General features: G+C 43.9%; 1 protein-coding gene across 1 annotated transcript; it reads left to right on the forward strand.

Moving 5' to 3' along the window:
* Positions 1-1,536: 1,536 nt before the first annotated feature.
* Positions 1,537-7,669, forward strand: LOC103300634 (5-hydroxytryptamine receptor 3C-like). Its single transcript, XM_008157508.2, has 9 exons — positions 1,537-1,603; positions 3,477-3,643; positions 4,012-4,056; positions 4,516-4,625; positions 4,896-5,065; positions 5,260-5,420; positions 6,711-6,915; positions 7,097-7,312; positions 7,443-7,669. Exons 1-9 carry the CDS (start codon positions 1,537-1,539, stop codon positions 7,667-7,669), a joined length of 1,368 nt encoding a protein of 455 aa, XP_008155730.2.
* The last annotated feature ends 5,184 nt before the right edge of the window (positions 7,670-12,853 follow it).

A 12,853-nucleotide genomic window follows, 5' to 3' on the forward strand; every position in this document is an offset into this window, starting at 1 on the left:
AATTCTAGAGAAAACAGGTTAAGCCATTGGTTATTTTGGCCCACTTAACTATACCATGTCTGGTTTCCTCTATGAACCAAATATTTGCACACTCTAAATCTGATGAGACCTCTGATCATTTAGGCATAAAATGGTATTTTGAAATTACTTCTCAAGGCCCTTTAAGAATCACACAAGCCCGGCCAGTGTGACTCAGTGATTGAGCATCAACCTATGAACTAGGAGGTCACAGTTCGATTCCTGGTCAGGACACATGCCCAGGTTGTGGGTTTGATCCCCACTGTGGGGCTTGCAGGAGGCAGCCAATCAATGATCCTCTCTCAACACTGATGTTTCTATCTCTCTCTTCCTCAATAAAATCAATCAAAAAAAATTTTTTTTGTTCTAAAGAATCACACAAGAAAATCAATCTTAATAGTCAAAACCAACTCAAACACCTATAGTGGCCAAGCAGATAACATAAATGAGGGGAGCTGGTCAGGAATAAGACAACAGTTGGTGACAAACTGTGATTGCTCCACCAAAGGGCTTAACTGTTTCTTATCTTTGGCACATTGTTATCAAGCAGAAACGTGAGCCCAGTATTGTATTTTTTCAAATGAATCTGGAAACACAGTTTTTATGTGAAGTCTCCCAATTCCAAAATGTTGATAACTAATTTCTTTTTAAAAAATATTTTTTTATTGATTTGAGAGGAAGGGAAAGAGAGAGAGAGATGGAAACATCAATGATGAGAATTATTGATCAGCTGCCTTCTGCATGCCCCCTACTGGGGATCAAGCCTGCAACCCAGGCATGTGCCCTGACTGGGAATTAAACCTCGACCTCCTGGTTCACAGGTCGACACTCAACCACTGAGCCACGCTGGCGGGGCGGCAACTAATTTCTTTAAAACTTTGGCACTGCCCAAAACAACATAAACTTGCAGGCTGATGGTTCATAACCTCATAAGTCAACTTCTACTAAAAACAATATTACTTCTGCCACCTCCCCTCTATCCCACTAATCACTCCCTCCATCCAGTAGACCTGGGTCCACATTGCTTTTGATACACTCAAAAAAATCATAAGTTAAGACCTATCAGTACTGAAGTCATGTTTAAAACCCTAGTCTAAAGTTGGTTATTAAAAAAAGGACACCCCATTTTTTAAAAAAGATGGCAAGAGGGTTAAAATAAGTGCATGTGTCACTTGAAGACAATGGCAGTCATTGTGTTACTTCTGTAGGATGCATTGTATGCCTAAGTGACTCCACAGTATGAGGAAGTCATTGGCACTGCTCCAGTGACCAAATATTTTTGCTTCCTCCTCTCCAAACTGATTTTCCAGATTAATTTTGGAGACTAGATTCAGGTCCAATTAGGTCACAGGGTGGGTAGTCCTCCATGACATTCTTTTAGCACTAGGGGTGCTTGTTAGAGGGGTGGGTAATGCCACCCGACACCTCTATTATTCAAAGCTAGGGCTCTAGGTGTGGCCTCTGGTCTTTTAAGGTCAACATCACCACTGTCTCCAGAGAAGAGCTAAGGAGAGGAGGATGGAAAGAGGTTGGCTCCATGGGGAGGGATTCCTCCTCTGCCTCATTCTCCACCTGCTGCTTCAAGGTAAGATGGGACAAGAGCAGGAGCAAAGCAGACATATAACTTTTGGGGAACAGAGAAACTAGCCTAATTCTTGTTATTCTTAGGCAGTCAATGATTGGATATTCATTTTGGTAAAAACAGAAAATTATAACACTGACAGCTTTTTGTACCTCTTTCTCGGATCCTAATAGTTAGCTCACTCTTCTCTGTGGTTTCTTCATCACTCTCCTGCTTCGATTGGCCTCTTCTTCCCTGTGTCTTTCTCTTTCCAAGCGTATAATCCATTCCCATGGTTTCTGAATATCAGGTAATGTTAAGAGGAAAATTCCTTTTTAGCTCTCTTGAAACAAATGAAATGGAACAGGAAGGAAGCTAAGGGAAAGAATGTGGATAAGACGTCATGAAGAGGAAAACTTTTCCAGTATAATTTTTCCCAGTCTAGAGTATTTTTTTTCTGTTCATTATTGAAAATGAACAACCAGGAAGAGTACAGAGACAAATAAATATAGATGTTACCACATCATTCTCTGTTTCTACTCCACAAAATATGACTAGAAAGGGGTTGGGTATAAGATTGGTATCAAGGAACTCTCTTTAATGTAGTCTCAGCCCAGGCAGTGTGGCTCAGTGGTTGAGCATTGACCTTTAAAACTGGAGGTCATGGTCTGATTCCCGGTGAGGGCACATGGTCTGATTCCCGGTCATGGTCTGATTCCCCATCAGGGTCCATTCCCTGGGTTGCAGGCTCAATCCCCAGTGTGGGAGTGCAGGAGGCAGCCAATCAATGATTCTCTCTCATCATTGATGTTTCTATCTCTTTCTTCCTCTTCCTTCCTCTCTGAAATCAATAATATATATATATATATATATATATATATATATATATATATATATATATATTAAGAAGATAGTCTCAGTGGTGCCCTGGCCGGTGTTGCTCAGTGATTAGAGTGACGGTCCTCACACCAAAGGGTCTTGGGTTCAATCCTCAGTCAAGGGCACATACCTGGGTTGCAGATTCAATCCCCGGTGCTGTAAGCAACCAATCAATGTGTCTCTCTCAAATAAATGTCTCTCTCTCTCTCTCTCTCTCTCTCTCTCTCTCTCTCTCTCTCTCTCTTCTCTCTCTCTCTCTCTCTCTCTCTCTCTCTCTCTCTCTCTCTCTCTCTTCCTCTCTCTTTCTCTCCAAAAATCAATGGAAAAAATATCCTCAGGTGAGGATTAACAAAAAATAAAAAGGTAGTCTCAGTGGTGATGACTACTGAGTTTTAGAACAGAACAATCACAGCACATAGTAGAAACTCATTTAAATATTCATTAAATTGAAAAATTGGGTTCCTTCCTTAAGGTCCCGAATATATCATACTACCTACCTGATGCCAACAGTGTGTAAGGCCATACCACCCTGAACGTGCCTTATCTCACACTACCTATCTGATTACTCCCCTCTTCATTAATTTATCATCATCTATACCTTAGTAATATAGTGAGAAAGAGAACTGTGGTTGCAAAATTTGTCACTGATATCACCCAGATGGCTCAAGGACAGAGATGAGCAATGGAAGGACATTGCCTGAAGGTGGAAAGGTTGGTGGTGAGATTGTTAAGAACATAACAGGACACTGAAAAGCAGTGGTCAGGGCTGAGTTTGCATGCACCTTTGGATAAGTTTTGCATGGAGACAGAATCAATGGAATTAAGGATGGAGCCCTGACTCAGCTCACCTCATCAACTTCCACCATTTGCCTACCAGCTCAGCCCATGTTCCCTGCTCAGGAAGGAAGAGCTCATATGCTTCTCCCATGCCTCCTATTTTCTCACTGTGCAGAAACACTCCCCAGGCCCCAGCCCTGGCCATGGAGACCCTCTCTCACTGAGTCTCTGCTCTCTACAGGAAGAGCCGACATTTTCACCATCAATTGCTCAGGGTTTGATCAGCATGGGGTGGATCCTGCTGCCTTCCAAGCAGTGTTTGACAGAAAGGCCTTTCGTCCAGTCATCAACTACAGCATCCCCACTCATGTCAACATCTCCTTCACCCTGTCTGCCATCCTGGAAGTGGTAAGTCCTGACCCAACACTGCAATAATCTAGTGGTGAGCTGTGGGTCTCCTGATTGGATTTTGTAAAATTAAGAGCTCATTCTATGGGTAGAGGAACATGAGAGGGAATGCTACAATATCACTGCAGGTAAAGTCTGTCCCTTTTTGGAATGCTCCACAAGAAACATAATCCCAATGGCCTCATACTGCTTTTTTTCTCTTATGTTTCCCATGTGCCCTGGATTATTTGACCTACATTTCTCAGTGGCTAATGATTAAAAATCATGATTGCCACACAAAACAGCCTTGGAAATGAGTAAGAGGTAAGTGTTGGCATTGGACCTGACTTCATATATTTAACGATCCTGGATGAAAATTGTCTTTCCAGAATGCACAGCTTCAACTGATGACATCATTCCTGTGGCTAAATGTGGTACGATATTCTTAGTTTCCTCTTTACTATAGTACCTTCCTTTTTCTACTCCTCAGTCCAACTTTGCAGATTACAATGTATAAAGCTGAGAATACCCATGAATTAGAAAGTTCAAACAGAGCGAGACCAACAATGAAAACACAAAGCTTCCTGACTATTCTGCCAGTTTAGGAGGGAAGAGATGGGGCACAGGGAGAAGGTAGAATAAACCAAGGTCATGGAAGCCAATATTTAAATGGCTTCACCCAACGGAATCCAAAGCCAAGCTCAAGGTCTCCCTTGAAAGCTTTGAGAAAGAAGTGGAAGTAAGTAAGGCTATTAGTGACATTGTGGCAGCTGTCACCAGAGAGGGGGTGGGAAAGTGAAAAAGTGAGTGAAAAAAGGAATGTAAAGTGCAGGAGATAGAGCAGGACTAAAACTAGTTCCCAGCCCTTTTGCCCATGTCGTGGTTTCCTTTAGATCTGGTACAATCCATTCATCAGGTGGAACCCAGAGGAATGTGGGGGCATCAGTAAGCTCAGCATAGCAACTGAGAACCTGTGGCTTCCAGATATCTTCATCAATGAGTTGTGAGTACCAGGGATGAAAAAGGCAAGAAGGAAACCATATCTTCAGAGAGGAGCATAATGTAGTCCATAGAGGCCACACAAAGCCTCACTTTAGAAAGGAGCAGAATCTGAACTGAGGAACTTACAAAATCCCCAGAACATGGAGATAGGTAGAAGGGGGAAACCAGACAGGTGGGGCTGGAGCACAGGAATGAGGGGACCTGACAGAGAAAGAAGGCCAAGTCTAATGGGGAATCGCAGCCCCCACCTCCTCATCTTTCTCATGTACAGCATGGATGTGGATCAAACACCTAGAGGGCTCATGGCTTATGTCACCAGTGAAGGGCACATCAGATATGATAAGCCAATGAAGGTGACCAGCATCTGTAACCTGGACATTTTCTATTTCCCCTTCGATGAACAAAACTGCACACTCAGCTTCAGCTCTTTCTTGTACACGGGTGAGTGAGGCTCGTATACAGTAGTCTGTTGAGAGGCAGAGGAAGGGTTTTGGAAGAGGAGAGAACAGAAAGCTGGGAACAGTGAGGGAATCTCACTGAAAGTGATGTGGAAGCTAAGTGGCAAGAAATCCAACAGTCTGGCCAAGGAGGTGGGGAGTATTTGGGGAGGCTGAGTTGTCTGGATCTCTTTGCAGTGGAGAACATGGTCCTGGGCATGGAGAAGGAAGTGCAGGAGATTTCTAACATATCACAGAACCTCATTCAGAACAAGGGGGAGTGGATACTTCTGGATATCCACCAGAGTACGACGGAGATGACTGTGGACAACAGCCAGTACGACCAAATCACTTTCTATGTGAGCTCACGGGCCCTGGTTGTGATCTTCTCCTAAGATGCATAGCTTATGTCCCTCACTAGAGCATAAGCTCTCCCACTAGAAAATAAGCTTTATAAGGGCAGAGGTTTTTGTCACTTTTTTCACTGATAAATCTCCAGTACTTAGCACAGTACCTAGCACTCAGTAAATATTGATGGAACAAACCCTCCCTGACAAAGAAACAAAGCTCCTATGGCAGTGATTACAGTGAGAGTGAGCGTCCCAACCCTAGGGACATCAGAACTTTTTGGAGGGCTGGAATTTTTATGTTCACCTTTTTAAAGAGATGGTGGAAGACACAGGCAACAGTTTGGTGATTACCAGAGGGAAAGTGGGGAGGGGAGGTAAAAGAGAGTAAAGGGGGGGATAAATGGTGATGAAAGGAGACTTGACTTGGGGTGGCGAACAACCAATACCATACACAGATGATGTACTGTAGAATTGTACACCTGAAACCTATATAATTATATTAACCAATGTCACACCCATAAATTCAATAATTTTTTTAAAAAAATAAAAAGAGATGGTGGGGAAGTTATGAAACACTGTCTTGGGGATATTATGATTCCAAATCCTAGTGACCCCAAAATATCTGCCACTGTCATGCTTTCCCTCCCATTGGTCTTAAATTCTTCTAGCAAATTCACTAGATATTAGACCTTGATGAGGAGAGCAAGCAGAAATACAAGGATAAAATGCACATGATAATCTAAGAATCTGGTCCCTCAATCTTGCTAAGAGCACATTGGTAGGGATAAAAATGTAAGTGGAAAAAGTTGACACTTTGAGCCAAGAAGGAATGAGATATGTTTCAGTAGTAAGCAGCATGGAAAAATCAAACCCTCGGAAGGCAGACTGTGGTGATTAAGATGACTTTGTTGAAGAGACAGGACAGTGAATGTGACTTTTCCTTGTTAGACAGTTTGCTCTGGGACAAATCTCAACTCTTTTTTTAAAAACAAAAACAAAAACAAAACACACATGTTTTTATTCATTTTCAAAGAGAGAGGAAGGGAGAGAGAGAGAGAGAGAGAGGTAGAAACCTCAATGATGAGAGAGAATCATTGATCAGCTGTCTCCTGTAGTGGGGATCGAGCCTGCAACCCAGGCATGTGCCCTGACTGGGAATCAAACTGTGACCTCCTGATTGATGGGTTCACGCTCAACCACTGAGCCACACCGACCAGGCCAAATCTCAACTCTTGCTCTTAACTTGCTCGGCAGCCTCCCAACCTCCTCTTCACTTGCCCCTTCTCTCCTCCCCACCAGGTGGCCATCAGGCGCAGGCCCTTCCTCTATATCATAAACCTTCTGGTGCCCAGTAGCTTTCTGATGGTCATTGATGCCCTCAGCTTCTTCCTGCCTGCAGAAAGCGAGAACCGTGCCCCATTCAAGATGACCCTTCTGCTGGGCTACAATGTCTTCCTGCTCATGATGAATGACTTACTCCCGGACACTGGCACCCCCCTCATCAGTATGGCCCCTTCCTCTTTCAGGAGAATAAAAGCAAGGTTGGGGGAACGAGGTGGGGAGAGAGACTAGTGGAACCAGTTCAGCGTGAAAAGGAATCTTTAAAGAGGGTACTTTAAGAAAATAGGAAACAAGAAGTCCTGGGACTTGCCACTGGCCCTCACACAGGCTTGCCTTCCCTCCAGGTGTCTACTTTGCCCTGTGTCTCTCCCTAATGGTGCTCAGCCTGCTGGAGACCGTTTTCATCACCTACCTACTGCACCTGGTCACCACCCAGCCCCCACCCATGCCCCGGTGGCTCTATTCTCTGCTTCTGCACTGCACCAGCCCAAGGGAACGCCGTCTCACTGCACCCCAGAAGGGAAACAAGGGCCTGCGTCTCACTCCCATCCAACTGCCTGGTAATGAAGTCAGCACTGCCCTCACTTCCTCTTGCAACACCTCTACTTCTCTGCTCTTGTCTCCTTCCCTGTTCCTCTCCATCCTCAAATGACCTTTGCAGCCCATGTCTGGGTCTCTGTCTCTCCTTAGGTCTGAAGGAGCCCATGGAGTTGGTGGGGAAGGTGCCAGGTCCCCAAGAGGCAGAGTTAAATGGGCTCCGTGAGTCAACAAGGACCCGACAGGAAGATGAGGCTCACAAGCACTTGGTCAGCCTGTGGGTGCAGTTTAGCTACATGATGGACACCCTGCTGTTCCGCCTCTACCTGCTCTTCATGGTCACCTCCATCATCACGGTCATGGTCCTCTGGAGCACCTAGGCAGATGCTCATCTGCAAGCTCCAGCCTGGAGCTTCTCTTGCTTCTGGACACCAGCGAGGCCCATCCAAATCCCAGCCTCACCTTATTTTTAATCTAGTCCTTCTGTGCAGTCAGGCCAGACCTGGGTGGTTTCCTATACCCTCCCAGAGTTGGGTCCTTTCTCCTGCACTCCATCAACCCCCCTCAGCCTTCCCGTAAGTCTTGCCTGCCTGACTCCTCAGGAATACTTCGTTGATTGAATCACCCCAATAAACCCCTTTGCAGAAAGCACTGGTTCTTCCCTGAATTATATTATAGTATAAAAAAAATCTTGGGATTAAGAGTCTTCTTGAAGAAACTTCTCATTACAAAAATAGTGTTTTTCTTCTCTCTCTCTCTCTCTCTCTCTCTCTCTCTCTCTCTCTCTCTCTTTCTCTCTCTCTCTCTCTCTCTCTCTCTCTCTCTCTCTCTCTCCTATATCAGACAACATATGGAAATAGAAGAAGGGAGAGAAGAGACCAAATTTATTACAAGGAATTATAATAGAAGAGGAATTAACCTCCTAAATCCATTTATCCTGGATTTAAACTTCAGAAATTAATAATGTGCTAGAACCAGGCATCTCTTGCTTGAAGTGAGAAGCCTTTTGTCACAGCCTGACATGAGTCATTCATCATTAAGCACTTAGAGTGCTAACATAATTCCAAATTAACATTAACTGTGCTGCAATGAGTTGATCTGCCCTTAATTATGCTAAAAAAAAAAAAAAAAAAGAACATTAGGCCAAAAAAAGCACATTTGAAAATGGCATCTGCTTTATTTGGGAGTTACACAAATGAGCTGGAAAATTTCCCTTCCTAGCACTTGCCTTATGATTTTGAGAGTTTTTGTCTATTGGCCATCTCTCCCACTAGCTGCCTGGGAAAGTAGAGACCCCACTGTGTCGCTGTACATGAGAGCTGTGGCATGATTTGATGGACACCCCAGGTTCAGAAAAGGACAGATTTGAGAGCAACTTAATTACAACTCAAACATGATCTTTTCTTTCTACAACCACTTCTTGTCCTTTTCTTCGTTTATTCTATTCTCTATCTGAAGCCTAAATTTCCCAGGTCACAACCAGCTAGGAGTAAAAAGAGAGTCATAATATTGTTCACTAAACAGTGTTTTCCTGGCTCCTCCTCTTCACTATTCTTCCTCAAACACCTTGGGCTCCCTTCAGTCACCGTAGATGACCAGAAGTGGCAAGGATGCCTACGTCCACTGGAAGTGCTGCTGTGGTGGTGTGGGCCTACGGTCCTACCCCAGTGTTCTCTGCGGGAGCCTCTGCCCTCCCCAGCCCAAGCCACTAGAGGGCTGAATCCTGTAGTGCAGATATTCCCAGCTGGATGCTGAGTTGCCAGGACCAGCTGTTACTTGCTCTTGCCTTGCAGTCCCCTTCTGCAGGCAGAAGTCCATGGGAATTGGAGTATGGAGGCAGAAATACTCTGCTGTATTCCAAATCGCTCCTTTCACTCAAGCTCCTGGTCTTCCCTTAAACTTGTATCCCTTAATTCCCCCTTTTCCCCTCTCTGCATTGTTTTTCCAAGAAGGTGTTTGGCTCCTCAGTTTCCAGAACCTTGTCAAGTATTCCCCTGACCATCACCAGTCCTCCAGGCATGACCAAGGCCCAGTGCATAGAATCTAGGCTCAAATCAGGAGTCTTGACATTCACCTACATAAATTAGTCTACCTATGATTATTTTGGCACTTCCTCAACTCATAGCTTTCTGCAAAGTGGGCCTTTAGAAAGGACGCAGTATAGTAATACTAGTCACCAACATTTATTAAGTTATTAATATGTGGTATTTAATCCTTACAGTTACCCTATAAAATGAGTACTACAGATCCACAAACCCTTAGAGCCAAATGTTTTGGAGTTCAAATACTTTCAGATTTTAAAAAGGTAACAACTGTGCATGTGCTGTATATCCCAAACACCCAAGTAGGATATGGTACAGCATCCTATAATCCAACATTAATATTTCTGCAGTGAAGGGGCGGGCTGGTGTGCCTCAGTGGTTGAGTTTTAACCTATGAACCAGGAGGTCATGGTTCTATTCCGTTAGGGCATATGCCCGAGTTGTGGGCTCCATCCCCAGTAGGAGGCGTGTAAGAGGCAGCCAATCAATGATTTTCTCTCATCATTGATGTTTTTCTCTCTCTCCCTCTCCCTTCCTCTCTAATTGATGTTTCTCTCTCTCGCCTTCTCCCTCTCCCTTCCTCTCTAAAATCAATAAAAACATATTAAAAAAAAATATCCTTGGGTGAGGATTAACAAAACAACAACAACAACAACAAAAATCATTGGCAAAAGACCTGAATAGACATTTCTCCAAAGAGGACATACAATTGGTCAAGAGACATATGAAAACATGCTCAAAGTCTCTAATCATTGAAGAAATGCAAATTAAAACCACAATGAGATATCACCTCACACCTGTCAGAATGGCTATCATTTTAAAAATCAACAAACAACACATGCTGGCAAGGATGTGGAGAAAAGGGAACACTAGTTCACTGCTGGTGGGAATGCAGACTGGTGCAGCCACTATGGAAAACAGTATGGAGTTTCCTCAAAAAATTAAAAATGGAACTCCCATTTGACCCAGTGATCCCACTTCTGGGAATATATCCTAAAAACTCCAAAACACCAATCAGAAAGAATATATGCACCCCTATGTTCATAGCAGCATTATTTATGATAGCTAATATTGGAAACAGACCAGGTGCCCATCAGTAGATGAATGTATAAAAAAGCTGTGGAACATTTACACTATGGAATACTATGCAGCTGTAAAAAAAAAAAAAAAAAGAGGGTTCTCTTACCCTTTGGGACAGCATGGACCTGGAAAATATTATATTAAGTGAAATAAGCCAAACTGAGAAAGACAAATATCACATGACCTCACTTATTTGTGGAATCTAGTGAACAAAATCAATTGTCCAACAAAATAAGACATTAAGACATGATGCATGGAGGCATGGAACAGACTGACATACCTTGATGTGAGGTTGAGGGGATGAGAAGAGATAAACCACAAAAGTTATATACTTATATGCATAGCCCACAGACCTGGGGGCAGGTAGGGACTGGGAGGAGAGGGAAAGGGGGGGAATGGGAGATATCTGTAATACTACCAACAATAAAACATTTTTAAAATATTTTTTTATTGATTTCAAAGAAGAAGGGAGAGGGAGAGAGAGATAGAAATATCAACGATGAGAGAGAATCACTGATTGGCTGCCTCCTGCATGCCCCACACTAGGGATTGAGCCCGCAACCCAAGCATGTGCCCTGACCGGGAATTGAACTGTGACCTCCTGGTTCATAGGTCGACGCTCAACCACTGGGCTACGCTGGCTGGGCAGCAATAAAATATTTTTTATAAATCACTGGTAAGTGTACAGAAACTAGAAAGCCAAATGTGACACACTAAAGAACATCTATTTATCATGCAGGCTGACACCTAAAGAGCAAAATTGACTTCTAGGTGGGAGGTAATAGACATAAAGAATTACAGACTTTATAGTTCAATCCTCTCATTTTTTTAGATGAGAAAAATGAAGTGGAGAAAAGTAAAATGACAAATAATGGGTTGTCATACTTAAAGAGAATCTGGGATCAGAGGTTGGGCCTGTCAACGTGGCAGCCACAGATGAGTGCTTGTCTATGGGACTCTTTTCCCAGGTGCCTTTCAAGAGTTTCATGACCCTCCGTCTCTCCTGCTCCAGGCACCATAGCCAGTCTGACCTCAACTATTACCCCATCCTGCAGGACGTTTTGGCTGCTTCCTGGGCTCCTAACTCCTGAGCCCTGGCCAACAGTATCTGCATGTGATTGCCATCCATTTGGGCTGCAAAACAATGACTCTCACTTCCCCCATTCACCAACTAATTCTGCCCTTGCCACTTTACAACCTGATTCCCCAGGGTCTCAGATGAATGGAGCCACCAGAGGGCCATGCATTGTGATCCTTCCCCCTGCCCCCACTACCACCTTAGAATAAGCTAAAGAGAAAGTTGTTTCTGTCTGTGACTTGCAAAAGTATAGCTCCTGTCCCCACTGTTTAACTTTGGGTTCAGGCATTGTCTAGGCCTGGGGATTTCATTGGGAAACCTGAGGGTCTACTGATTCAGTCCATCAGACTTCCCAGCTATAGAGTAATGGAAAGAGCAAGGAAAGAGCAATGGAATCAGATTGACCTGGGTTTGAATCTGGATTCTACCAATTCCCACATGAGTGGACATTGAGCAAGATTACTTGACCTCTTTGTACCTGTTTCCTAATCTGTAAAATGGGAGTAATAGTGCTGACCTCTCAAAGCAGTTGTGAGGCTATGAGTACTATAAATAAAATGCCCCTAACATAGTATAGAGCACATGGCACAAACTCAATAAATGGTAGCTCTGGTTAAGCTATTCTGAGCCTGCTTTTTACTGGAAACTTAGAGGGAGCAGACAGAAAGAAAATGCTGAGCCCTGGCTCCTGCCCTCTGGATCCTACCTGCTTCAGACTCCTGTGCTTCTGCCAGCCCCCACCTCCACCTACCTGCACCCAGGATGGAGGCCCACACCTCAGCCACACCGTGGGAACAGCAAGTGACTTCTCTGATATGGCCTCAGGACTCCCCTGAGGTTCCCAACCACCTTTCTTACATCTGTCCAAAGTGGCTGTGTCTTTCCGTATCCATGGTGAACTGACAACCAGGTATTTGACATTTATTGACTGCATACCACTGTATGCCACACACTGAGGGAAGGTGGGGGTGGAACAAAATATGCTTTCTGCTCTCAGTGAGGTTACAGAGCAAGAGGGGAGGTGCACATGTAAAGAGATGTTTCCAATAGAAGGATCACAACAGATTTCAGCAGTGTGTGTGTGTGTGTGTGTGTGTGTGTGTGTGTGTGTGTGTGACAGAGAGAGAGAGAGAGAGAGAGAGAGAGAGAGAGAGAGAGAGAGAGGTATTCACAGATGACTAGAAGCTTGAGTTGAGCTGAATCTTTAAGAATTTATTAGTGGAACAAGTGATCAATGGTAGAAGATATATTTTAGGTTGAGGGAACATGGAGGAGTAAAATCACATATTGAGTATTGGGGTGCTATGTAATACGCAGTGTTTTTCCATGTTTGTCCAAGGCCCATGAGCATTCAATTCAGCTGT

This window comes from Eptesicus fuscus, chromosome 3 (assembly GCF_027574615.1).
Source record: "Eptesicus fuscus isolate TK198812 chromosome 3, DD_ASM_mEF_20220401, whole genome shotgun sequence".
Taxonomy (NCBI): domain Eukaryota; kingdom Metazoa; phylum Chordata; class Mammalia; order Chiroptera; family Vespertilionidae; genus Eptesicus; species Eptesicus fuscus.